At 36.0% G+C, this 26,825-nt stretch overlaps 7 protein-coding genes and 2 long non-coding RNA genes across 10 annotated transcripts; 3 read left to right on the top strand and 6 right to left on the bottom strand.

Moving 5' to 3' along the window:
• Nucleotides 1-2,001: 2,001 nt before the first annotated feature.
• Nucleotides 2,002-3,126, bottom strand: LOC103837686. The gene has a single exon (XM_009114053.3). The coding sequence runs from the start codon at nucleotides 2,973-2,975 to the stop codon at nucleotides 2,220-2,222; it is 756 nt and encodes a 251-aa protein (XP_009112301.1). The 5' UTR covers nucleotides 2,976-3,126; the 3' UTR covers nucleotides 2,002-2,219.
• Nucleotides 3,127-4,458: 1,332 nt separating this feature from the next.
• Nucleotides 4,459-8,610, top strand: LOC103837688 (lipid phosphate phosphatase epsilon 2, chloroplastic). Its single transcript, XM_009114055.3, has 4 exons — nucleotides 4,459-7,815; nucleotides 7,896-8,121; nucleotides 8,202-8,275; nucleotides 8,353-8,610. Exons 1-4 carry the CDS (start codon nucleotides 7,507-7,509, stop codon nucleotides 8,569-8,571), a joined length of 828 nt encoding a protein of 275 aa, XP_009112303.1. The 5' UTR covers nucleotides 4,459-7,506; the 3' UTR covers nucleotides 8,572-8,610.
• On the bottom strand, nucleotides 8,149-11,271 carry LOC103837687 (putative pentatricopeptide repeat-containing protein At3g47840). The gene is made up of 2 exons (XM_009114054.3): nucleotides 8,644-11,271; nucleotides 8,149-8,549 (listed from the first exon to the last, which is right to left on the bottom strand). Exon 1 carries the CDS (start codon nucleotides 10,765-10,767, stop codon nucleotides 8,656-8,658), a length of 2,112 nt encoding a protein of 703 aa, XP_009112302.1. The 5' UTR covers nucleotides 10,768-11,271; the 3' UTR covers nucleotides 8,149-8,549; nucleotides 8,644-8,655.
• Nucleotides 11,272-12,100: 829 nt separating this feature from the next.
• On the bottom strand, nucleotides 12,101-14,126 carry LOC103837689 (mannan endo-1,4-beta-mannosidase 7). The gene is made up of 5 exons (XM_009114056.3): nucleotides 13,680-14,126; nucleotides 13,272-13,466; nucleotides 13,061-13,183; nucleotides 12,765-12,967; nucleotides 12,101-12,681 (listed from the first exon to the last, which is right to left on the bottom strand). Exons 1-5 carry the CDS (start codon nucleotides 14,007-14,009, stop codon nucleotides 12,237-12,239), a joined length of 1,296 nt encoding a protein of 431 aa, XP_009112304.2. The 5' UTR covers nucleotides 14,010-14,126; the 3' UTR covers nucleotides 12,101-12,236.
• A 246-nt stretch (nucleotides 14,127-14,372) lies between these two features.
• Nucleotides 14,373-15,222, top strand: LOC108869883. Its single transcript, XR_001956398.2, has 2 exons — nucleotides 14,373-14,651; nucleotides 14,715-15,222. It is a non-coding gene; the product is annotated as an uncharacterized LOC108869883 (long non-coding RNA).
• LOC103837691 (GTPase ERA-like, chloroplastic) lies at nucleotides 15,023-19,078 on the bottom strand. 2 transcript variants are annotated; one of them, XM_018654889.2, is made up of 11 exons: nucleotides 18,725-19,078; nucleotides 18,209-18,623; nucleotides 17,213-18,115; nucleotides 16,985-17,130; nucleotides 16,757-16,897; nucleotides 16,556-16,669; nucleotides 16,317-16,442; nucleotides 16,084-16,182; nucleotides 15,896-15,997; nucleotides 15,447-15,527; nucleotides 15,023-15,382 (listed from the first exon to the last, which is right to left on the bottom strand). In XM_018654889.2, the coding sequence occupies exons 3-11, from the start codon at nucleotides 17,616-17,618 to the stop codon at nucleotides 15,320-15,322; spliced, it is 1,278 nt and encodes a 425-aa protein (XP_018510405.2). In that variant the 5' UTR covers nucleotides 17,619-18,115; nucleotides 18,209-18,623; nucleotides 18,725-19,078; the 3' UTR covers nucleotides 15,023-15,319. The 2 variants fall into 2 exon arrangements, with proteins under 2 accessions (XP_018510405.2, XP_009112305.2); XM_009114057.2 differs by having other exon boundaries at nucleotides 15,063-15,357; nucleotides 18,725-19,062.
• On the bottom strand, nucleotides 17,967-18,872 carry LOC103837690. The gene is made up of 4 exons (XM_033280711.1): nucleotides 18,725-18,872; nucleotides 18,502-18,623; nucleotides 18,209-18,407; nucleotides 17,967-18,115 (listed from the first exon to the last, which is right to left on the bottom strand). Exons 1-4 carry the CDS (start codon nucleotides 18,870-18,872, stop codon nucleotides 17,967-17,969), a joined length of 618 nt encoding a protein of 205 aa, XP_033136602.1.
• Nucleotides 19,079-19,203: 125 nt separating the features above from the next.
• On the top strand, nucleotides 19,204-20,279 carry LOC103848139. The gene is made up of 2 exons (XR_628978.3): nucleotides 19,204-20,011; nucleotides 20,104-20,279. It is a non-coding gene; the product is annotated as an uncharacterized LOC103848139 (long non-coding RNA).
• A 614-nt stretch (nucleotides 20,280-20,893) lies between these two features.
• LOC117128413 (replication protein A 70 kDa DNA-binding subunit-like) lies at nucleotides 20,894-22,830 on the bottom strand. Its single transcript, XM_033280710.1, has 10 exons — nucleotides 22,710-22,830; nucleotides 22,523-22,619; nucleotides 22,333-22,451; nucleotides 22,163-22,247; nucleotides 21,952-22,081; nucleotides 21,645-21,838; nucleotides 21,431-21,554; nucleotides 21,148-21,363; nucleotides 20,992-21,057; nucleotides 20,894-20,899 (listed from the first exon to the last, which is right to left on the bottom strand). The coding sequence occupies exons 1-10, from the start codon at nucleotides 22,828-22,830 to the stop codon at nucleotides 20,894-20,896; spliced, it is 1,158 nt and encodes a 385-aa protein (XP_033136601.1).
• Nucleotides 22,831-26,825: the final 3,995 nt, after the last annotated feature.

Below are 26,825 nucleotides of genomic sequence, written 5' to 3'. Positions count from 1 at the left end.
AGTCGTACATGTTTAGCAAATCGCCGGCAAGCGTTGACCGAGTACAAATAATTTTAATGATCTATATGTATTGGGCGCCTAGTGTACTAATATGGGTATCCAAGCGCTGTACAAATAGTAATAGGCTGAAGAATACTATGAGCCCTTACATAAAGTATGGACTTAATTAGCAATTGCCTGAAGCCATATAATTGTATATACGCTTCCAGTTCAAAAGAAGTCAGTAAATAAGGCTGGTGAGTATAGTAGAGTGTATTTTAGTAAAAGAGAAAAAAAAATGACTGTAAATTAAAACAGGAGTATTTCCAATGTAAAATTGATAATTTATCTCAAAATTTATACTGCAATGTCATTGTGTTAGGAGAATAATTATTTGATGGTAGAGTTGCTTAATGAGAAATCCAATAACACCAATAGCACTAGCCGCTCGTGGTGGAAATATCATGATTGCACCTAATTAAAAATAGTCTTCCTATAAATTACAATTAATGCAACAATCAATAACGCAACAAAAAATCAAATTAAACAATATTTAAAATCCATATCATGCAAAAGATTGATCGGATTGATATCAGAGAATCTTAAATCTGTCAAAAGAAGGGTGAAAGAACCGACTTTTATTTTAGTAGGGCAGAGATTACGGGACTTAGTGAAAAATAAAGTCACTTTTCTTCTTAATTTTCCTGCGTGGGTGTCTGCATAAAAGTGAAAATGATTTAACTTTTTGCATTCAAAATCATTACAGTATGATTTGGTGCCAATGCCCATCAGAAACACGGCCGCTTCAGCAAATTAATACTACTATTCTATTGAATTTTATATTTTTTTAATCGTATAATCGAAGACTATGAGATCACTGAGATTACTTACTAGACCATCAATCATTCCCCTGAGGCATTAAGAATGAAGTTTCCTTCGATTTAAGACAATAGTAAAGATATACAATAATTAAGCATGTACCCTCTTTTCGATTGTTACCCATCTCACTATATATTTTCCATTTTTTTTTTTTTTTTTTTGAATTATACAGAGGTATCCTGGCCCCACATAAGTGATCCAGACTAGTCACGTGTTGCCACGTGTCGGTCCTCTGTCCCTGGCGATGCCGAAATGTTAATTCTCCAGTAGCCGGGATTCGAACCCAGGTGGCGGTACTCACAGCTGTAAGCCCTTTACCACATCTTTAATTTCTTTAGACAACATCTAGTTTCTCCGTTACTATAACCACACCACGTTTGCCAATTATGCGGCCATGTCTATTGTCTATGCTTGTTTTGTATATAAAAAAGTGAGAAAGGATTCTCATATGAGGATTTATGAGAAACCCATGAACTATTAAAACATGCTTTTTTAAATCTAATTTAGTTTATTTATATCAGTAAAATCTAGTTATATAACTTAAGTATCTTAAAACATTGTATTTTGGGCAGTTCAAAAAAAAAAAAAAAAAACATTGTATTTTGGAAATCCTATCAATAAAAATGCTCTAGCAGATATTTCTTGCAGGGTTAATTATTTCAGGCATGAGACTTTACTCGGTGTAAAAGTACAAAACGCCATCATGAACGAAGTACTATTGTGTAAGAAGAAAAACAAGTGTAAGAACTGATACAACTAATAAATAGGCAACACAAATATCATTGGTCAAGTGATTGGCTCATGTCTGAAATAAAGATGTCGAAGGCTATGCCGATTATAGGACTTGAAAACTCCATATAAATATATTACATGTTGAGTGACATATAGGTTTAATAGTATATTAATAATGTGAAGATAGCTATTTGTTTCTTAACGCAGTTGCTGGTTATTTCTGAAGTAGCCCCGACGTTGGTTTCATGCAAAGACAAAAACACAGACCTAAATCGATTGTTTCGTGGATAACACTAGTTATTTTTTAATTAAAATGGGGTTTTGGTAAAGCCATAATTTACATAGTTACGAGACAACATTTCTACTTCAAGTTTGTATGATTAAGAGACGAGTCACTAAAAAAACAACAAGTAAAGAAAAAGATATATTATTATATCTTACTTGATAAGCAACTAATTACTACTGTACATAGAGAGAACTGATGAGATTTTTTTACACACTAGCCTGGAATATTGAAATAAGATTCCATATATGGTTAACAAAACTTTGTTTGTTACGTAGTGTTGATTCGGCTGCTATATAATAGAATCTGATGCCTTCTTCTTTTTTTCTCTTTTTTTTTTTGATAATTAGGATTTGTTGTGGACGACGACGGCTAAAGATTCTTGGCGACGAAACATCAACTGTTTGGCAATGAAGGCTTCAATCGTTTTCTGAAACTCTTCGTTGCTAAGGTTATCCTCTGCATAATTATTCATATTATCATCATCATTATTATTGTTATTATTATTAATATCATCGGTCCTAATGCACTTTTCAGTCTCCGATCTCTGGAGAGAAGAAGGTTTAGGGATGACCATATGATTTAAACACACATCGGACTTGCTTCTTCCATACTCCTTAGGCTCATCAGAAACGGGGCACGTGTCCGAATCTATTTCCAAGCCGTGAGGAATATTATTATTTGATGAGTCAGCGACGACCACCACCTCTTTGTCGTCGTAAACGATCTCCTCCGCCAACTCTTCTCCTTCTTCATCGGACGGCTTGGATCTCACCAACGCCTCGTAGATTTCTGTTTCTGCGTCCGAGGCGGTGGATCCTCTGTTCTCCTCCACAGAGGACTTGGCGAGGAGGGCAACGACGATGCAGTTCCCGAAGAGGAAGACGAAGAGTGGAGTCGATATGACGCCGGCGATGCGGCGGAGGAACTCTCTGGAGATTTGGACGGCGAAAGGAAGGCGCGTAAATGTCCAGAGGATGAAGATGACGGCGACGCAGACCTCAGCGGCGCGGAAGAAACGTCCGATACTGCGGAAGCGGTTGTATCGCCGCAGCGCCTTGGCTTTCTCTGCTTTCACGTTATCGAAAGTGAACGAATCCATTTTGAGAGAGGAAGAAAGAAAGTTACTCACACACACACGAACAGTGTAAAGAAAGAGAGAGAGATAAAGATGGAAGAGAGGTGGAGAAAAGTGGAGCGTGCCTCTTCCCACATATCTCTCTTTTATAGACTCATATCATCTTCATTCCTTAGACCATCCGCATTGATGAACCCCTGGTTGGGGTTCATAATTTGAATATTTTATTATTATTTTTTTTTTTCGTTTGTTATTTTTTTAAAAAAAAAAAAAAAAAAAAAAAAAAATTGACCAATAGCGGGCCGCCACGTGGCGTGGGGCCCGCTGAACAGTTATGACCCAGGTTCATACAGAAGAGGTTTGGAGAGCCAGGATCATCACTGTTACATATTATAATATTTTTTTTTTTTGAAAAACGTGTGAACCCCCCTAGTGAACCTCCAATGCTGATGCTCTTAGTCCTTACCATACTCTCTCCCCATTTTTTAAAAAAAAATTCTTCAAATAATTGTCACTTTCCCTCCTTTTTTTATAAATATATATATAATATATATATATATATATCTAACTTAGATATATACATTCCAATAATTATTCCCTCTGCTAACACCACTTGTCCCTATTATAAAATATCTATTTAAAATACCCCCAAAATAATTAGCAGTAAAAATTCTTAATCCTTTCGAAAAGAAGAGGTCATTTTTTTCTCTAATTTTGATTGATAAAATTACATATACATCTCCCGTTAATCATTACAATTTTTGAGGTTGAATTGTCTGAGTAAAATTTATTACTGCAAATGGAACCAAAATAGTGGTGAAGCCTCTATTCATAATTTTACATATTCATCTATCTGTAAATGGATGCACACTTCCCAAAGTGAAACCCTGTATCTGATATATAATTCAACTAGCACTGCATCTGTTTCATTTCAGGGGTCTTATAGGTTTCTAGAACAAATTATATTTGCTTGTTTAATGTAAATTGTGGTAAAATGTTCACATTTTCCATTGTCAAGATCAATACAAAAGAAACTAAACGTAAAAGTAGATTACTTTTGTAAAGATAATAGCGTATGTAATATATTTTTAGTTCGTATGTAAGCATTTAAGCTACTTTATATCAAAAGGATCGAATATTGGTTTTAGCATAATAAGTATAGTAGACGAAAAAAAATAGACATCACTTTAGAACACATTGATTCTGTCTTGATCTAAACTCTAAGGTCTCTCAAAATAGAGAAGCATCTAAATGTTCTAAAACCTATTTTAGGTTTGAATAGTAACTTCATTTTAAAAAATAAAAATATGAGTTTCAACTACTCATAATATATATACTCGTAAAACAACCAAAAGAAAATTGGACCGAGCAAAATTGTAAAAGGTGATGTAACAGAGAAATCAGTGCATTTTTTTTCTTCTTTTTGAGGGGTTTCACATGATGCGTATGGCATCCGTATAAACCCACCGCTGTTAGAGTGTACCACTTCGTATTTGCTTAACCCTCTTTCTCGTGCATTCCACCGTTTTATTCTTCATTTTTATATTATCTGCTTAATTACTCTATTTCTCGTGCATTTCACCGTCTCGTTTACATTATAAATACTTGCTCTTACTAAATAAATGCAAACTATATATGCTTCCTCTCATGACTTATATTATCTTGCAAGGATGATCCTTAATCGGCTGTTTAATGTTTCTCGACAACAAGGACAAATGAGTAGGGAGATAATTTGATTGCTGTAACAAACAAAAAAACAAAAATATTAGCTTGTTTACTACAAGATGTAGCATTAAATTAAGAAGTAATGTATGTCGGTGACTAGACAAAAACGGTGGGGGCCGGAGAGTTGACCGGATCGGAGAAAACACACAAGAATTAGTGTTCAATGCGACGTTACAACTAAACTTACCTGATAAACTGACAAAGACTGGAGTTCTAATATGAATAGATTAAGTTTTCTTAACTGATTCATGTAACGTGAAAATATTAATGTCAAGTGAGACCAACTGTTGACTCTCACAGTCTCACTCTCATTCACTCTCTCAACAGCTAAAGAACGACATCTCGGCCGGATTGTATAAAACTTAGTATGTACTTGAAACTGAAGAAAGAAAAAGGTTTTTAAACAAAAAAGAAAAAATAAGAGAAACTACGAAGAAGGTTACACCCCTACTGCCCTACACGCAGAATTGACAATCAAATGTGTTATTAAGCAGACAATTAGTATTAGCCACTAGTATAGTCCTGCATGTTTTTCTTTATCACCATCAGGGCAACAACAATAGGAAACAAAATAAAACTAGGTACAACGTTTCAACAATTTGTTTAATTTGTGATATTTATTGATCAGCTAAAACGTTTACAATACGTTTTTTTTACAAGCGTCGACAATGTGTTTATGAATGATAACATGTTTAAACGATCAGATCTCCTATTGCGAAACAAATGTTTAAAGAGTGTAAGTGAATTATATCCGCGAACAAAGTTAAGAATGCACTAGTTTATTGGATAGCTAGGCCATGAGATCCTATTGCGAATAACCTTATCTATATACTGGACCGGCTGAAATACGTAGTCACAATAGTTTAACGATATTTATTGCCAAAAAAAAAGAAATAAATCAATATTTACTGCCATAATTTTCATAAAATATTACTAGGAGTCTAGGATCACTAGCAATCTTCTAAATAATGGTCCTAATTAGGGGATAATTGGCTAATGGATATCACAGGCTGGTTCGACTATGAGAGATATATATACACATAATATATATGCTTACTTTAATTAGTTCACTTTTAAATTCGTAAGTAATACCATCCGAGCATCATTCTAATATCCACAGGCACACACTTGCACGCACGCGAAGATTTGTGTCAGTATAAAATTTATAACTAGATTTTGTTGTCGTATTTAACTTGGTAAAAATGAAGTACCATACTAGTATAATTCATAGGAGTAGGAAGTAGGGCAGTAGATTGTTAATTGTTTCATTGTTGAGACCCTGATTCAAAGGTTTGACCACTGTAAGCAATGTGGTCAGTGACAAAAATCATCATGAATTTCAGAGACTATTTGGTACGACACGATACCGTATTTAAAGTCTTCTTCTTACTTTTCCCATATTTGACTCAAAGTCTTCTTCATTTTCTGGCACAACATTGTGTAAAACTGTACTTTTAGATTGAGTTTGTCAGAATGATAGACGCATCATGACATCTTTGAATAATACTAGTAATATATAACGAAATAATATACACAGTTGCACAAAAAAGAAAAGAAAAGAAAAAATACACCCAGTTTTCACCTCCAACGACAAGACGATCTGGCGTGTGGAAAGCCACACTCCAAGTCTCCAACCTAAACTACAGTTTGTAACCTCGTGTAATTTATTTTGTCTACAGTCTTACTAGGAATTTATTATTCATTTAAAGATTCTCCAATAAAAATTGACATGAAAGATCAAAACTAACTGTCACGTGACTATCATCGCTTAGTTTTGGATTCGAGATTTTTCTATAACAGAGGTTCCATAATGTTATGGATAAAAATAAACTCTCATAACAATCAAAAGTGATATTATGAAGAGAGTAGAACATTCTTGTGTAAAGTAAATTAACTATGCCTTTAAGCCAGGAAACATATGGAGTTTTTGTTGTTGTTTGAGATATTCGGTGCTTTTACTATTATAACATTTTCTAATATCCACTGTCCACAATCAAAAGCTATAATCGAAAGTTGATTATTATTTTTGGATAAAATAAATAGTTTAAAATATAGTAATGTGAGTTAAACTGGAAAACTTTTACGTGCGAGAATCTATTTACACATCAGCATGAATATATAAAAACTATAAAAGATAACCAAGAATATATTTATAAGTATACGTATATTAATTTAATTGGTCAAATGTTTTTGTTCCATTTTTTATTTTATTTTCCAGTGCAAAGCTTGTTAAGCATATTCGACCTCCAATATAGATAAACTTTTCATATTAGGATATCAAAATAATTTTTATTTATCACATGTAGTGAGTGTCTAGAAAAATCGAAAATAAGCAACAAATGTTCCGAAACGATGAGACATTAATAATATTCTGAAGCATAAACGACGTGTACACGGCCTTCACACCGTTGATGCATTATTTTGGTCATATTCGAGTTTCAGCAATTCAATCAACTTGCTAACACATATATATTCATCATCAATTTTCTTTTTTCTCTTTTCTTTTTCCCCCATATCCATTGGCTTAATCAAAAGGAACAAATTCCTTCCACATAATCACAAGAAGAAGCAAAGTAGAATCTTATAGTGTTGCAGGAGTTTTTAATGGGCCTAATTTATGAAAATGAGCAAAATAGGCCCATAATGATGACTATAGCTATGGGCTTTTGACAATCTATAGCAAACGATCACGTATGCCCCTTTTAAAAGCAACATGAAAATTACAAACACGTTCGCAGTAGAGAAGAAGAGTTAATGTTTGTACGATGGACGTTTAAAAGGTTCCTACTTCTTATAGTAACCGATTTTGACTATTCTTTTCATTTTGGAAATGGCAATGGCAGCAGCGTCGTCATCTCTTGTTCTCTTCCACAAACCTACCTGCAATTTTTATTTTCAACATTCCTCTGCCCCAGCTTACATTAGTTCCCCTCGAAGATGTAGCTTAATCTTTCCTATGAATAGTAGGAGGAGTCTTTGCTCTTTCTCTGCCCCTAAAACTATGGCCTATTTAGTCAAAACTCATGCCTTGAGAGACGGCGAAGAAGAACGGTTTCAGACGCTCCAGCAAGATGCTTTCATTACTAATCCGTCGAATGATTTGGTCGGTGGTGGGATCAACGCCGCCGCTAATCGTCTGGTTGGTATTCGAATTCTCTGTAGCACACAAAAATGTTTTGACTATAATGAAACATTACAATCTCTCTGTTTAAATGGCAGAGCAAATGGGTTGTAGCTGCTCTGTTTGGATCGGTTCTGCTTCTACGACGTGATGGTGCATCCTTGTGGGCTGTCATTGGCTTTATTTCCAACTCTCTGCTTTCGGTTACTCTAAAACGCATACTTAACCAAGAGAGACCGGTTGCAACATCGCGTTCTGATCCTGGCATGCCATCCTCTCATGCTCAGTCCAATTCTTTCATCTCTCTCTTTACCCTCTTCTCTGGTTAGCAGCTACTCAATTTGTTTCTTCTTTGCGTTTGTTCAAACTCTCAAAAGATGATTTTCTTTTATTGTTTCCCCCAGTTATGGAGTGGCTTGGAGCCAATCCACTCTCTCTGTTCCTTAGTGGCCTCATCCTCGCATTGGCTTCTTACTTTGTAAGTCTCTCTCTCTCTCTCTCTTCATATCTATAGCACGAAATATGTAAACGCACACTCATGTTAACTGTATGCAGACATGGTTAAGGGTGTCTCAGAAGCTTCACACGACCAGTCAAGTTATGGTTGGTGCGATCGTGGGGTCTGTTTTCTCCACCTTATGGTACATCACTTGGAACTCACTTGTTCTCCAAGCTTTTGCCTCGTCACAGATAGCCGTCTTTACGGTTGCTGCTGCATCTGCCTTAGGTTCTGCAGTTTATGTGCTACTAAACTGGTCCAAAGAAGACAGATGACAAGTTAAATGCTTTAATAGTATTCCTTTTGTTTCCACATTGTCTGAGCTACATAGTAATCATCACCCTTACCACTTAAAAGAGTTAAGGATCACAAATTTGAATCGACTCAAAAGCTCTCTTCATTGCACAGTCGTATCTATGAACTACTAATTCCAAGATACTGTATATATCTTCACATTGTGGATGGGACTGACCGCCAGATGCAAAAGCTGAAACCTTATCCTTGATCAAAACCGAAGACCATCCAGGCTCTTTCATCACGCCTTTCGATTTCATACTCTTCCTTACAATTGCAGCCTCTTTCCACTTCCCTGTTCTCGAATATATATTAGCTAGTGTTACGAGCGAAATAGAAGAAGTAGGATCCAGCTCCAATATCCTCTCCGCCGCTCTTCTCCCACGTTCAATGTCTCTTTTGGCCGTACACGCTCTCAGAAGCGTGGTCCAGACCACGTCATCCTTCTCACACGGCATCTCATTGATCATCTTCTCTGCTTCGCTTAACCGCCCCGCTCGGCACAACAGATCCACCATGCAACCGTAGTGTTCCTTGGCTGGACTCATGTTATACCTCTCTTGCATCAGGTTGAAGTAGTGAAAACCGACGTCGAGCTGTCCCGAATGAGCGCAGGCGTTTAGGACGCTGATGAAAGTCACAGTGTCTGGTCTGAAACCAACGTTTAGACTCTTCTCAAACAGATCGATAGCTTCCTTGCTCTTTCCATGTTCTGCGTATCCATTGGTCATAGCTGTCAAAGCAACGATATCAGCAGCTCTTTCTGTTTCTTCAAATACCTTTGAAGCTTCTGCGATGCTTCCACATTTCGAGTACATAGTAATCAGCGCACTGCGTATCGTGGGGTTCTGTTCTAAACCGAGGTGAAGCGAAAGCGCGTGGACTTGCCTGCCTTGCTCAAGAACCGCCATGTTTCCCGAAACGCTCAGCAGACTAGCGAGAGCAAAATCAGTAGGCTTAGTCCCTGATTGTCTCATCCACGAGAAATACTCAAAACCTTCATCTACAAATCCGCCTTGAGAGTACCCTCCGATGATCGTGCTCCACGAGATAATGTCTCTGCATCTCATTCCTCGAAACAGAACAGAAGCAGAGTCTAGCCTCCCACATGTTGAATACATCTTCATCATAGAGTTGATAACTGACAAAGAATCAACTATCCCTAGAGATAAAACGTTACCGTGGAGCTGCTCTCCCCAAACGAGCCTAGAAAGACTCGCGCAAGCAGCAAACATGGACGCAAACGTTTGTTCATTAGGAGATACTTCAGAGTTTCTCATCAGTAAGAAAGTTTTAACCGCGTTTTCCTCTTGACCTATACGGCTATACGCAGTGATAAGGCTTGTCCACGAAACAACATCCTTCTCAATCATACTCTCAAACAAAAGCAGCGCGTCTTGCATCTCCCCACACTCGGTATACATTGTGAAGAGCGAGTTAGCCACACAGAGTACAGCACCAAAGCCTTTCACTATCACATGAGTATGAATCCCCTGTCCGTATCTGAGCTGACGCAAACCTGCACAAGCCTTCAAGGCAATAGCAAAAGTAAAAGTATCAGGTAGTTCTCTGAACCTCGACATCTCGGTAAAGTAACAAAGTCCTTCCTTGTGGCGACCAGCGTGAACAAGGCTCGTTATGATTGTCGTCCACGTCACCGTATTTTTAAAGTCCATTTCAGTGAAAACTCTGCAGCTCTTGTCGATCATTCCGGTTCTCTTGTACAAATCAATTAAAGCACTTCCGACGTAGACAGAGCTGAGCAGAGAAGTTTTCTCCGCAAAAGCGTGTAAAGACTCTCCAAACGAAAGGTTGGAGCTTTGACCACAGGCTTTGAGTGCAACACTCAGCGCGTGGGTATCTGCTGAGACGCGAGGATCGACGTGCATAGCGGAGAAGAGAATCAGCGCTTCGTCGTGGTTTGTGGCGGCTACGTATCCCTGAATGATGGCTGTCCATGAGAAGACATCTCTGTGTGGCATTTTGTCGAACAGTTGGCGAGCATCTCGCAGATTCCCCGAATCTATGAGGTGTCGAAGCTGGTAATTCGTATCGAAAGAAACCACATGATTCGGGATACGGGCTTCGTGTAAGAACTTGTCGACAGGTTTCTCAAGCAATGAAACCGAAGCTGTACAAAACTGTCGGAATCTGCCGCCATTTCTCATAACAGTCATAAGTGGGTGTTTCAGTTTTCTTTACTCCTGGTGTAAAAACATTTGACTAGACGACAGTGGAGACCCGGCACGCAGTTTCCAACTATTTTATGAAAACGACACATCGTACTTATTTTACATAATGTGGGTGTTTATTTTAGTTTAAGGCTTCATTGGTTCCCGCTATTTATGCATCTTTTACGGTTGGTAGCGGTTGACAGCGTTTCAAAACAGTCATACAAACCGTTATCAAACTGTTTCAAACTGCTATGAACTTTTTAAAATTAAAAGATGGTTCCATCTAGTGTGTGCGGTTGCGGGCTGATAAATAAATATGAAATTTTTTTAATTTTTTTATAATTTTAAAATTAAAAATTAGAATGGAAATTTTATAAATAAAAATATATACATATTTTATATATTAATTTAAATTCACAAACAATATCATAATTTGTTTTATAAAAAATTTAAAATAACTATTCATTAGAATTTTTTAAAATTAATATTCATACATATATAAAGATATACACATATACAAAACAAAACAAAATATTCTTTTAAAATTTGTAATATAAGTCTTCAAACTTTTTTTAATTAAAATTATAAATTTTAACTAATTTAAAGAATTAAATAAATAAAGATAATATTATTATTAATCATATTATATTGATAATTATTATATTTTATTACAATAGTGTATTTTTATATTTTTATAATATTATAATATGTTAATATTGGTAATTTATTATTAAACTGATGTAATATCTTATAATCAACGAGTCACAAATATTCTGCAAAAACAATAATTTTCAAACGTTGTGTCAGTCATACAAAACGCTTAATAACACTTGAAATCGTAATCATCCGCATCTGCAAACTTTCACATTCGCAACCGCTGCGTTTGAACCGACCCGTCACACAACTTGAAACTATCTTACGAAAATGACACGTCATACATAATTTCCCAAGCACCATTACCAAAAGCTGTCTGTTTTTTTTTTTTCCGTCAACAATTTCATTAGTTAAAGGGACAAGCCCAAAAGAGTTGCAAAGCCCAGCCAACTAGGGCAACAGAAAGACATAAACAAAGGCCCAAAAGCCCAACTCCGAAACCCTAGCAACCAGAAACCGAACCGAGCATCTCCGCTCCCGTGAGCCACCACTACGAGCCGTGACGATACCCCCGCATCAAGCAAACCCCCGATGACACCTCCAAAGATCAATCGACCGGTACACACCCGAGCTCGACCATTCCACACCAACTTCACCGCTAAAGCCTTCAACACGGAGGTTCTATTTTCGGAGAGCATCAATCGCAAAGACGAGATCTCATCCGCCACTATTAATCTGTCTGTTTAAAGATTTCAAAGTTTTTTTATTATTATTACTAAACTACTAATAAAGCATCACTATTCTATCACTAATAACATGCACCGTACGATTTCGAAAACAGAGTAAACACTGTTACAAGAAGACTGTCTTGAATGTGGTCAATTTGGAATATTGTGACCTCCTTTTCTTACTGGTCCATATCCTCTGGCTCTCTTCCATTTCTCCACATCGATCATCCTCGCGAAGATTTTGCGAATCAAAGTCAGCTTACGCGACTGCTGAGCGATAACGTTAACCGTCGAGGAGCTTTGGCCGAGTATGATCCCATACCCATCTTGAAAATTATCCATTCCGTTGCCCAGAAGCTGCCAGAACAGTCCTCCCGCTGCCGCTCCTCCTCGTTTCGCAGACTCGTAGATCTTGGTGTACACGGTGTTGAAGACAAGGTCTCTCTGCGCGGAAGAGTAGCCTGCTTTCTTAGTTGACTTACCGAACTCTGCTAAGATTATGGGTTTGCGGAGAACGTTCTGAGCGTCTTGGATGTGTGCGTCCACCCATTTGTTTAAGAACTCCATTTGGAATTGCTCGCTTGCGTCTACAAACCTGAAGAAACAAAAAAAACGTTGAAGAAGTGTTTTTATTCTCTAACTGACTGGGTCAAAAAACACATTTATGGGGGCATTAACCATTCGTCAGGGTAAGAGTGGGCCGTGACGAAATCAATGCCAGGGATGCGGTTATTGGCGATGAAATCTGTTCCAAACTGGCCTGGTGGGTTCAGAGTCTTGCTTTGAGGTGAGGACTGGCCGTAGAAACCTTCGAGGCCAGCTTCAAGCAGGTGGTTGGTATCTAGTGATTTCACATGAGCAGCCATTTCAGTAATCCAAGCCTGTTTTAAAATTGAAAAATAAAACAAAACCAACAAGTTAGATCAATAAAAAAAAAGACTATACAAGCTAAGATAATATGTTAAGGTGAAAACCTGAATGGTTCTTCCGGTTGGATCCGAGGGGCAACGAGGCTCGTTCATGAGCTCCCAAGCCATAATGGTCGGGTCATCTTTGTATTGAACTTTGGTAAAAGTATTGAATCTGTTCAGCACAGCCTGCAGTGGATTTCAAAAGGTTTAGGTGACAAAGCCATCATTTTTCTTTTTGCTTTATGTTGAATGTATACAAGTGAGAGAATAAAACCTTGATATGGTTCTTGTAGAAATCTTTAACAAGAGAGTCTGTGAAGAAGTCGTCTTCAGAAGATACAGGACGGCCTTGGTTTCTAGCCCAGTCCACATATTGCTTCTTCCCTCCAAAGCTCACGTAGTTATTAGCAAAGCTGAGTATTATCTTTATACCATTCCTTCTTGCTTCAGCTATCGCAAAATCCAAACCCTTTTCACCAGAAAAAATATCAAATCTTTAGAAATAATAATTGGACACAAGATCCTTAGACTAAAAAAACTAAATGAGACTAAACAGAGAACCTCAAATTTGCCCAAAGCATTAAAGAGAGAAACTTAAACTGGTTTCATCTTAATAATTAGTTTGTGTGAGAGAATTTAATCTCTGATATAAGCACACATGTTCTTAGTGTAGTGGCATTACCTGAAACATATCCTCGTTGTAAGAGCCAGGGGAATACTGGAGAGGCCTGTAACCGCCGTCACTGAAAGCCCAGGTTCGAGCAACCGTCAGTCCATGGCGAGAGGCCTCTTGGAAGGCCGCGGAGATCTTAGGCCTTTGGGTTGGATCGGAGGCGACGTACATGAGCCAATAGGCATTGAAGCCGTTAGCGTAATAAGGATAGCCATTGAGGCTAAACTGAACACCTTTTGTTCTCACGAACCCATCCCTCGAAGACGCATCAGCTCCTAGCTTCAAGTAGCTTTGTTGGATCACGATCGACAGGAAGATAATCAGACACAAAGGCTTCATTTTCTCTTATTTTGTTCTTCTTTGTAGTTGTTGTGTGCTCTCTTACACTCTTCTTCTCTCCTGTCTTAAAGTGGGTATTTATGGACACGAACTATAACCGTTTTAAAGCATTAATCTCATTTAAGAGTCTTAAACACGCATATTCATGTATTGGGAATATTTATATGCAATTTTACGAGTGGTTGATTATTTACTGGAAGTTATTTCTCAACATTCAAATTGTTAAGCTATAAGCAAAATACTGTGGTACAATCTCATAGTATCAGTTAAAGTTACACTTTGAAAAGGTGTTTAAGTAGGAAGCAAAGCAGGTGATTCCGCTAATTCTGGTCCGAATCAAGGCTGAGAAAATTCGAGTGAGTCCCACTTAACACGCAAGCGTAACCGTATTCATGCATCACTGCTTCAGTATCGGATCACGTTACACATGGCAGCATTTTGTAGGCTGTTATGGCAGCAACCCACGCGTCTTCCCATTCATGGATAGTATTCAGACAGCGCCCTCTTAACTTTATTTGTTTATTATTATGGGGCGGCAACTCTACATTTTGATTTAAAGGCAGAGACAAAAGAAATAATAAAGAAGCTCATGTGCCGTTGTTGCTCTCTAGATTTTGCAGTTGGGTTGACGACAAAGCAAAAGTACGTAAATTTATTGTCTATCAGTAAAATTGTTTGTTAAGCTCACTCTCAACACTTTGGCAGCCAGAAGAGGCATAGGCGCAATAAGCGGATCTAAACCCAACCAAACACAGACAGACACAAACACTTCACTCTACTATTTATCACCGCCACAAATCACGTATGTGCGGTCCTATGTGGTTGGTTGTCTAAACATTTAAAAAAAATTGTTCATAAACCTGTACACAACAATTTTTTGATCTTTCAAAATTTTAATATAAATTTTGGCGTTTAAAGCTAATGTATTATGAGCTTTAGCCCATGACCATAGTAAAGTAAAATTTACCTACTAATTATTAAATAGTAGGTTGAGAGTCTACTATATGTGATTATGAAATAAATATTCGGTGGTTAGTTTAGTGGAACAAAACAAAAGAAGTAAAAGGAGTTTTAATTTTCAAATGCATCGCTGGATTGAGATTGAAAACAAAAGCTAACCTGAGGCTGAGCCGTATCGGTTAAATACAAACAAAACAAAATGGGGAAAAAAAGCTGACCTGAGCCCTACCATTTGCTCTTTCTAATCTTCTTCATAATAGCCCATTTGAAGGCAACAGATCACGACACACTACTTACTTACTTACATAGCTCTGATCTGTCCTCCATATCCATAGTACTTGAGAAGTCCCTCATCTTGCCTCCAATTCTCTTTCACTTTCACTTCCACCTTCATTCCCCATTTTATATGTAATCTATCATGCTCAGCAAATGAATACATATAATCAATAATAATACTCTATGAACATTTATAAGCACCTCAAGGAAGACTTTTTTCTGAAGGAAATCTTCAATGTCAAGTCGAGCAGCAGTTGCTAGGGTCTTCAAAGCCTTCCCTTCCTATAGTACCACAGTGAAACCCATTTCAGCTAAAATTACTCAGCACTAAACTTGTATTCAGATGAGAGACCTTACTGATCTCTGAGCAGAACAGCTTATAAACCCAATTTGCAGTCTCATCAATCATTTACATGGTGTGGATTTTATTATGATTGTCCACAAAATCAATCATTGAAACCCATTCAGCTAAATAAGTCAGCTTATAAACCCAATTTGCAGTTTCATCAATCATTTACATGTTAGTATGCATTTTATTATGAATGTCCACAAAACCTAGCCACACCGTTTTATATTGAGAGGCCCAGAAACAAGGACTGCTCAAAGCAAATCAGTATTTACCGTTTGTGTGTTAAGGGTTGTAAACTTACTTTTCCTATAAGGATGATCTTCTGTGAATTTTTATCAACCACTACTTCCACTTGAATAAAATCTTTTGCAGCTGGTCTAGTTTTGTAGCTCAACACGTTCACCTGCCATATCGAAGAGAGAAGAAACCAGGTTTTGAAAACATGACTCAAGAGAGAAGAAACCATGTTTGAAGAACTTGCCAATTTACCTGGCATGAATAAGGAACTTCATTTCGGTACTGCATAAATATCTTCTCTCTAACGATCTCAGCAACAAAGAATCTCTCTGGGTGTTCACTCACAATATCCTACAAAGTCCAATACCCGTAAAAATATTAAGGAAGCAAATTGTTGCATGTGCACCTCACAATATTAAGCAAATTAGTTAACAAGCTCTGTTCTAAAGCAAAGGAGAGAGTTTATTTTTTTTTTCCAATAATACCTTGGGATAATAAGGTGGACCAAAGGGAAGTTTGGATAAGATCCACTCTTTCACATCCTCTACTCCATGTCCATACTTTGCGCTCACAGGTATAACTTCATCAACATCAGTGAATTTTTCATACCACTGCAAAGAGTTGCAGCGTCTATTAAGCAAAGGAAATTACCATGACTCCACCAAATATCGACGTCATAACCAAGGTTCATGGACAGTAGCTAGCTACACACAAGAAAACTAACCTCGAGTTTCTTGGCAATCTCACCAGGTTTGATGAGATCTTTCTTGTTCATAACAAGAAGCATGGGTGGCCTCTTTTCGAGGTCTCCCAAGCCCTCTTTCAAGACTTGGTCTATCTAGCACATAAACACAACCCACAACTATGAGACGGAATACTCAAACATCACTTAAAAAAAAAAAAAATCAGAGAAGCAGCATAATACATTAGCAGGCGTTTTACAAGCATCAACAAGAATAACAACGCAGTCAGCATTGATGGCAGCATCACGCACATTCTTCATCATCATAGTATCTAACCTATGCATCTTCTTCTCGATTACACCAGGCGTATCATAAAGTATCATCTGTGCAACACAACACAAGATTGCTCCTTAATATTCTTATGTTATATCAATTTCCAGATAATCTGTGAATCGTTTAAGGATTCAAACCTGATAATCAGGGCTAGAGCAGATACCGAGAATCCGATGCCTGGTGGTTTGAGGCTTATCAGTAACAATGGAGATCTTCTGACCAATCATTTGATTCGAAAGCGTGCTTTTCCCCACGTTCGGCATCCCAACCACCGCCACGTATCCTAACACATCATCATCATCATCCTAGTCAGCAACGAAACTAATCTTCCTATGAGGAATATAAACGGAGGTTAACTAACTAACCGCTGCGATGATTGGTATCAGGAGGAGAGTGGCCAAGCTCCTCCATCTCGTAATCGTCGAGCAACGCCATGTTTCTGTCCGGCTTCACGCTCAACGAGAGCAGGCTCGCCTCGTCCTCTAGCTCTTCTTCATCATCTCCTAATTGTCCTTGCTCAACCTCCGTTTCGCTGAAGCTTCGTTGCTGCCTGATCCATAGCTTCTTCGAGGAGGCGAGTTCCGTCCGAGGAGCGCCGTAGCTGATAGCGGTGGTATTGTTCTGCGCTTGAAGATGCGATTTGATCAGTCTCCGCCGCCGACGGTTATCGATGTTGTGATGATGTGGAGAGAAGTTAGGGTTCTCAACGACGGACGTAGAGAAGAATTTGTAGCGGGAAAGAGTGGGTGGAATATTCGGAGAGGCCGCCATTTTCGGATTGGTAGCTCCCTCTCTCACTGGTTTGTGAGATTAGCCGAGGAACGATATGTGATCTTCATACGACGCCGTTTTACCTTTTTCTATTTAGTCCCTTAACTATAATTAAGTCACAAATTAATACCTCCACTATATATTGGAGCTCAGAAACCCTTCGTGCCACGAAGTAACAAAATTGGTATGTGAACAATGATCCTTTATACGGTCGCAGCATGAAGCTGCCGAGTGATTTTCCTCATCATATTCAAAAATCTCTAGAAACTTAGGTACAAAAAGCAAACCATATTCAGAAAAAGGCCTAAACCTTTTGCTTCTTCCTCCTAAGTATCAGACTAGGGAGCCTCATTTGATTGGTGACGGCTGAGGTTTCAATGAATTTCCGGAAGGGTAAGCCAAGACTGCACCACCAAGCGTGATGCTTACTGCAATTGATCCGCAAATCCATCTCTGCCTCCTCTTTCTCTTCTTCTTCTTCTCTCGTCTTGCATCCTCTGGTTGGTATCAACAAAGTTTTAAGCATTGTGAGATATTAAAGAGCATAATATATATAAAAAAGAATATTCTCGACTTTTTGTTTCTCCTACCTATGGCCTCTTGGTTGCGCTGGGACATTTCCTGGTTTACAGTCTCGGAATAGTGAAGGCGGTTAGATAACTGGGTGATTTCAAACTTCTTAGCTTCGAGTTCAGAAGTCATCTCCATCTCTACCTCTGCCTTGGCCAACTCAATGTCTAGTGAGTCAGAGACAAACCTGGTGAACTCTGATTTGACACCGTAGTTCATCTGCTATGTTCATGCTGTATTGGGTGCTGGTGGGATCTAGAGGAAGGAACAGACCCACATGGGCCAACTGCTGTCGGAGCCTCCGCCAATGAACTTGCATTTCCTCCAGAGTCTCCTCTGCTTGCCTTCTCTTCTCGCTTTCCATCAGCAAACTCAACCTCAGTTCAGCTTCCATGTTGTTAACTGAACTCGGCGTTCCGCTGTCGGTTGATAGTTCTGGAAAAGGAACACAGTAAGACAAAAAGGCTACTTCACAGCAAAAATAAAAAGCACTGATACGCTAGAAAAAATTAAAAAGAAAAGGTGCAGAGAGTTACCATCACGAGCATCATAAAACTCCCCACCAGATGAAGAGAGATTGTGTGAAAAGAGGAGCAGGTCTGCGTGCTTTGTGGCTGACGATATAGGGAGATGGAGGGGAGGAATACGGGGAATAAGGAAGTGGGATCTCTTTAGGAGTGGCATAGAGACAAGAGAATGTTTTTGCTTTCGTTTGCTGATGATCCTTTAGTGTTGTATCAAAAACGGCAGCAGAAAACGTAGGCATGATTCTGCATCATTCAAGGTTTCCCAATTAGAAAAAATCAAATATCAAGCAGTTAACAACAACCTAAATCAAACATCGAGTAAAACCAAGAGTTCGATCCCGGGGATGATCAATAAAAACCATATCATTCAGACCTAAGTCATCAAATCTATAACCCAATCGAGTGAATGTGATATGACATCGTTGTAAGAAGGTGCAGAAACAGAGTAGATATATACAGAGGAGGGAAAAAAAAAGAGATACCTCTTCTCCAAGGCTTTTACCCCAACCAACACCCTAAACCTCTTCTCCAAGGCTTTTTTTCTTCTTCTTTTAATTAGGGCTTTGGGGAATAATTGATAACACTAGACCTTGACCCGCGCGCCCGCGCGGGTGTTCGTTTTCGGTTTGAATTGTTATTATGTTTATTATAGATTATGTAATTGTTATATTAAATATCTTATATTATATGGTGATGTAAAAAATGTTAATGATGAATTACATTAGTTATTTATATCTAAATGGTTGAAACAGATTTTTGTTAGTCATATAGTTTGTGTGTGGTAGTTTGTTAATTTTATAGTCAATAAAAAAATATTTGATAAATTACTATACTCATTCACTTGCATGAGGTAAAATATTATGTTTTAATATTTATAAATGCATAAGTACATATTTGATTATTAACATTATTTAGTTATAGATAAAATATAGTTTGACAGAATTTATGTATATCATTAAAATCGATCTCCATGGTTTTAAAAAATATGTACATATTTAGAACCTAAATTCGATAATATATAGTTGTAATCCGAATATATATCTAATCTATTATATGGGCTTATAAATTGCTGATGATAAACATTTAAGAGAAAAGTTTAATAACAAAAGCCCAATTAGATATCTAACAACTTTACGCAGGAAAAAAACCAGTTAGAAGACCAAAAAAAAACTCTCTCATCGAAAGAAAAGCCAAACAGAGGGATATATTCGGCGAGTTCAACAGGAGAAGCTCAGACGGTTTATTAGGGATTTTGAATTAGAAGATGTTATGAATGGATTAATGGACAGTATCAAGGTACAAATTTCTCTGTATACGGTTTTTAAAGATCAATTCGTTATACTCTGTTTTAGATTAACGCAATGTATTTTTGTGTCTCCTGTTCGTAGTTTTCTTGATTGAGTACGAAATCGAGACATAGCCGAAGCAAAAGTGAACATGCAATACATCAATTGAAGAAACGTCGGATGCGGCTGTGGTGATGTTTTGTGATAAGAGTTGAGTTATAATTGTGATCGAGATCGAGAGGAGAGCAGATCCGTAAACACCAAAGGGGAAGCCGACATGAAAAAAAAAAAGATAAGTTCTTTATTATTCAGACTCAAAATACCTGTGAGTTGTAAAGTACTTAGAGATTGTTTAGATTGCTTGATTTTTATATACCCTTGTAAAGATAATAAGATGATTGATATTAGTAAAGTAAACGTCTTGACTGAGATTTTTTATTTACTTGAACATAATATATCGTTTGCAGGTAATAGAATTCAGTTTTTTGAAGATATTCTCAAAGATTACAATGAAGCTGACGACAGAGCGGGTTAAAAAGGGTCAAGGTTAGTAAATTCTTGCTGAAGTTAAGTTATTAGACAGATTGGTTATCGGTTAGGTCATAAGATTAAATGAATATAGCGGACATATAGTATTGTTCTTGCGATCGTGTCAATAGTTATAGTTATTTGTTTCCTTTGAACTTGATCTCATAATTGATAAATTGCATGTTGTTTGGATGATTGTGTTATGACCAACTTACTTAATAGCAACAACAACGTCTAAAATAATAGATAGTTGTAAAACTCATTCTTTGAGCTAAAAAAACACCAGAAAATAATAAGAAAAAGGGCTTAGGTTTCAAAATGAATAGCAAATACAGATACTACGCCTATCTTGTTTGTAGACATCTTAAACCTGCATTGGCAAAAATAAGAAAAAAAAAATAACTTATTTGTGTATGTTTGGATCAAAACTAATAGATTATAAGTAAATAAAAACACATTTACCTTGTCAAACATATTCTTCCAGATTAGCAAACACCTCTTTGAATACAACATTTGTAGGTTTAACACCTAAAATACAAAATTAAAACCTCATCAAAATTATAATATAAGATAAATACAAACATTACGATGTATGTATAATATAGGAAAAAAACTCACATCACACGAAGACATGGTAGAAGATGATGTGCCAATCATTGAGTTAGGCTCGGATTGGGATTCCACTTGAAGAATTTCATTTCCAGACCAGACCTCAAGAACTTTAAATGTTTCTGCCCCATTGGTCACATTGTCAGAGCTTACAGAAATGCCAAAACAAAAAGATTTTCCAACTAAATATCTGATAGGTTCTGGTAGCTGGTCTGGATCTTCAATCTGTGTAGAGGTTACAAAATTAAAATATTTTTTTTCATTTAATTTACGAGCAATAACCAAACTTTACCTCATCATAGGAGCCATCCCACAGATCAACAGCTTCATGTCCAACAATGGTCATACCAACAGTGTTAAGCAACATCAACTTACATGTTTCTGTGTCATCCCTCACAATCAAATGAAGCTTGAATCTATTAGAGTAAACGCACTTTTATTTAGAATGGTCAGAAATAAAAAGAAATATGAATTAAACTACTAAGATCTGAAAAAAATGTTCTTACACAGGTACCACTTCAGTGATGTTAGCTTGGCATTTCCCACAATGCCAGAGTTGTTTGTTATCATTGTTTGACCTTTCAGGCACAATCTTACCAGTTTTAATAGCACGATGTTTGCAACCTTTATGCCCAAAATAGAACCACGACCAATCAGTGTCAATAGCTTCTATTGAACAAATGATTTTACAGTTCTCCACCTACAATTATATATACACCTTTAGATTAATTCTATTATGACCATATTATGTTTAGAAAAGTCTAAAGAGACTAAATAACTTTCTAAATAAAAACTCATAATAATGAAGATAACCTGATTTGCAAGAAAGAGTTCAGATATTGTCTTGATCTCAAGATCATTCCAGTCCTCTTCTTGTAAAACAACCTCTTTCTTACCATTTCTCTTCTCAATAAGAGAAAGAGGGAGATTGTCTTCCATCAGCCTATACATAAATGTAGAAATATCAAATGTCACAGTAAATATTAATATAACCAAATCGCAAAGTTAGGTGATGAAAACTTACTTTTCCTTGAACTGTAATGCCTCTTTCAATGTTGGATCAAGATAAACAATGGATGCATCAAATGCATTTGTTATTTGCACCTCACCTATTAACATTTATATAGAATTGAGCACATAAAAGATGTACAATATAAGTGAAGATCTAACATGAATACACTGTAATAATAATACCTCTATAGAAACTTATTTTGGCGAATCTGATCAAACAGATCAGTGGTTGTTCACGTTCAACATAACTCTCCAATTGCTCAGCATATTTTCCCCACAAGCAACATGCAATGTCCTTACCACTGAACAAAACACAGCAATTAGTGCACGTAAAAGACAACAGAGCAGAAAACAATTCACCACCAAAACGTACCTTGAGTCAACCAAACGAAACTGAACTTTCTTCCGGTCTTCTCCTTTCACTTGCACTGTTTGAACTGGTTCAAGGCTTACAATTTTTCCCATGACATCTTTAAGAAAAGAACATGTTAGTATACAATTTGAAATCAAAAACCAAAACTCGTTTTAAATGGTAAGAAAGATCGACATATAGGCATTACCGATAAGGAAGTGGGTCTTTAAGGTCCCATCAATGATGTCTTCGTATTTGGCAAGAGATAGAAAGATGTCATCTTCAATTATGTCAGAATTTGTAATGACAGTTTCATCACTGATCGTCATCTTGTATGGATGGGTGGTTGGCCGATATTGCCCTGTTGCTTGGGAAACGGTAAACGTTGTGAGAACACGCCATTTCCCCAGTGGTAGTTTTCTTTGAACACTTTGAATGTGATTCCTTTTGCACGTAGCATGAATCTTTTCACCCTACAAAATAAGCACAATGTAATGTAAGTTGGTGATAGTAAGGAACAGAAAAGAAATGATTGATTGTGTTTTGAAACTTACATGTGCATCGGTTAGAATCATTTGAAGAGTCTCTCCACCAAACGAAGTGTTTTGTCGCCAGGAATGTAACAATTTCACTTGGGATCGCCATTTAGTCTTATATGGCTTCAAGGTTTTGACAGGGTTGAATTGGATTGCATTGATCATCATTTTCTTGTAATGGGTTTGATCGCACCGTGAATAAGGTTCTTTAACGTGCAACTCATGGTATATATATATATATATATATATGTGAGATACGGATGAGAATTTAATTAGAATTATTATTAAGTAGAAATCTTGATGAGCAAGTTCGGGTAAATAAGGAATATACTTAATGTTAAGAATACTAGAGATTTTTTTCCGCGCTTCGCGCGGATTGTGTCTTATAAATTTATTTTATTTATAATATTATTTGTCGGTTTTTTTCTTTTACATTAACTTCTTATTTTTCCAATGTTAGTATTTTTTTAATTTAAATTTATATGTTTATAATTTTTCATTTTTCTTGTTGTAGATGGAGAATTATATTTTTTATTGATGGTTTTTTGTATGTGACATAAACGTTTTGAAATTTTAAAAATAATGTTTTATATAGTACGATTAACACATTAAAGAAGAGAAACATATTCATGCACATTTTACACAGGTTTTATATGCATAATTTTAAACATTATATATGTATATATTATAAGTTTGAAACATGTAAATGCTTTCTAAAGCTAAATACTTGTTCTGAGTTTACATAACTTATCGAAAGTTTTATCTCTTTTTAAATTCAAATCACAGAAAAAAATATCAAAAAGTCAGTATAGATGGATTTTTTGGGCTTCTAAATCAACACTGAAAAATTACATGAATCAGATAACAACAGTTTTATAAAGAACTGGATAAAATTTGACCGAGCCAAAGATTTTCACACAATATGTTCTTTCTTCTTTAAATTGCGAAAAGCCTATAGGCACAAGAAAAAAAATCATAATTTTTGTTTTCACTTATATAACATTTCTTTTCCTTTACACACATAGTTTATTACACTGCTATAAGTAATGGAGAACTCTATTCATATAAGATTCACATATATGCATTTTGACAAAGAAGAATTTTAGCCATCTTAAGTTTCGGAATGGACCAACTTCAGTCATATACACTATATTTCTCTATGATTCAAATCTTACAATTTTAATATATGTGCAGATTTCCATGTGAAAAAGCATGCACGCCATCTATCATTCAACCTATTACTTTTTTCCAAAGTAAATACTATAATCCTTGTTTGGTTAGCTCCACAAACTAATCTCTTTGGATCAGTTTACTAAAAAATATGGATACTAATGTCAGAAAAGAATATAAACACTATCAACAACAAATATTGGCACAAGACTATTTGGTTCAAGGAACATATTCCACGTAATGCGTTTATATCATGGCTGGCTTTGCGGAGAAGACTGCCAACCAAGGATCGCTTGAGGCGTTGGGGGTTAAATGTCTCAGGAACGTGTGTCTTTTGTAATCTGGAAATAGAGACTCACCATCATCTCTTCTTTGAGTGCTCTTTCTCTCGCTTGATATGGGAGCCTTTTGCTGCTGAAGTTTGGATTTCTCCTCTGGCTGATCTACACTCTATTTCAGCCTGGATCAATCAACCTCGCGTCAATGCAGATGCACATGCTACTCTAGTCATTAAGCTCTACTTTCAGTCAGCCATCTACCTGCTGTGGAAAGAGCGTAATGCTCGTGTGTTCACAGCTGTCTCCTCACCTTCATCAGTCATCCTTGGCTCTTTCGACCGTATGATGCATGACCATCTCCTCTTTTACCCGGCAGGTTCTTCTTTCTCTTCTTCTCTACTTCTTTTTATCTTTCTTGTATGAGACCTCCTTAATGCTTTTTTTACCTTGAGTTGTTGCTGGTTGTTTTTGTTTCCTTGCTGTAATAAGTTGTTTAAAAACAACAGTGTAACCTTTCAGAAAATGATAATCTTAACATCTTATCAAAAAAAAACAACAAATATTGACTTATTTATGTGAATATATTTTATTTTCAATCATTATAGTGGACGAAGAAAGCACCATAATTTGTACAACAAATTTCTTAGATTCACCTCATCATACTCACCATTTTACCATTTTAATTACATAATTTTACATGAGCTTCTTCACCCTCTCCGGTTATTTTCTCTTTATTTATAACTACAACATAAAGTTATGAACTATATATATTATAAATTAATAATTTATTTACCCTTGAAATTTCTAGTAATATCAAAGTCGTATGTTAGTTAATTATTTTCTAAATGACGTCTATTTCTAATTTTTTTTGGATGAGAATATTTTTGGGCTGCGAGATTTTTCTTTACCTGGCCCACCGGCAAATATTTTAGCAGCCTATTATATATTTTTCTTTGGTTTTATAGCGTTCGGACTGGTCCGAATGGGATATTCAGTGATGTTACGTGATACAAATCAATGAGCATGGGCAATAGTTTTTTTCAAGTGACATGGCAGTTTGATAGGTGATGATTATTTTGCCTATGTGGCACTTCTAGAAAAGCTAGAATTTAGTTCATTTTATATAGTAGGATTTGCACACTGCGATTTGACATGTTTTATTTTCTGATTAAGTAGTTAGTTAGATTTTATTGATATGAGTTCAAGATTTTATTTTTTACGTGGTTATAAAGTAAGTAAGTAATTAAGATTGTCCAAGATTTTAGGAATGTTTGATTGAATATCCAATTTGAATTGATATTATCCGATTTATCAATTTAATGATAGGTGGAGATATTTATTTTAAATGTGAAAATTTAAATGTAGGGAATTATTTTGTTAAGTAATTAAGATTGTCAAAGATTTAAGGAAAGGATATTCAGTTTCTTAACATGTGCGGGTATAATCCGATTAATAGGGGATTATTTTGTTAAGTAATTAAGATTGTCAAAGATTTAAGGAAAGGATATTCAGTTTCTTAACATATTTGATATAATCCGATTAATATTTTTAATATTTGGTGAAGATATAAATGGAGTAATATGTTTTTTTTTTTAATTTAATAAACAGGCAATATGTAAATGTTAAAAATCGGAAGTCATACTTATATAAATACGAATATTACTATAGTATATTTAAATTATTATTATATTTAATATACTATAGTAATATATTAGTTTTGGTTTACAGGTTATTAATCAAACTCGTAGTGAGATTTTGCCACAGGCATTTTCGTTTTGATTACAAATGGTAGCCCAAAAAATGTAAGACCAAAAACGTAATGGGCTTTTATAGTGAAATTCTCGTGAAATATTTAGATTGATTAGCCAAATCGTTTTTAAAAAAGCCAGTGGCAAGTATTCGTAATTACTAAGAAATTTTAAGGGTTAATTCTAATTTGTACTTCACTTTTAATAGATCAGATTGTTTTGTACCACGTCATGAAATTCAGAATTTTTAGATAAATAGATTAATTCATTTTAATTTATATTATACTTTTTGATACATAGTGTACAAAAGAATATTTTTGCAATTTCCTTAAATAAAAGCTACGGAATTGCATAATATGATTAACGTATATATGACAATCAATGATTATGAATAATAAATATTTGATAATATTTTTTGTATCTTAACTCCTTTTTTGGTTTAATTTTATATTATTAAAAGATATTAAACAACCACATTAATCATATTAAAAAAAATAACATGTTATATTTGATTTTTAAAACGACTATAAATTACTAAAAATGTTAAATGTCTCTCACTAAAATTTTGTGATCAATGGTTTAACTTTTTTCG

The sequence above is a fragment of the Brassica rapa genome, chromosome A09, assembly GCF_000309985.2.
Source record: "Brassica rapa cultivar Chiifu-401-42 chromosome A09, CAAS_Brap_v3.01, whole genome shotgun sequence".
NCBI classification, from domain to species: domain Eukaryota; kingdom Viridiplantae; phylum Streptophyta; class Magnoliopsida; order Brassicales; family Brassicaceae; genus Brassica; species Brassica rapa.
Note: the sequence above shows the minus strand (reverse complement) of the source record. Positions and strands in the feature narration are given on the sequence as shown.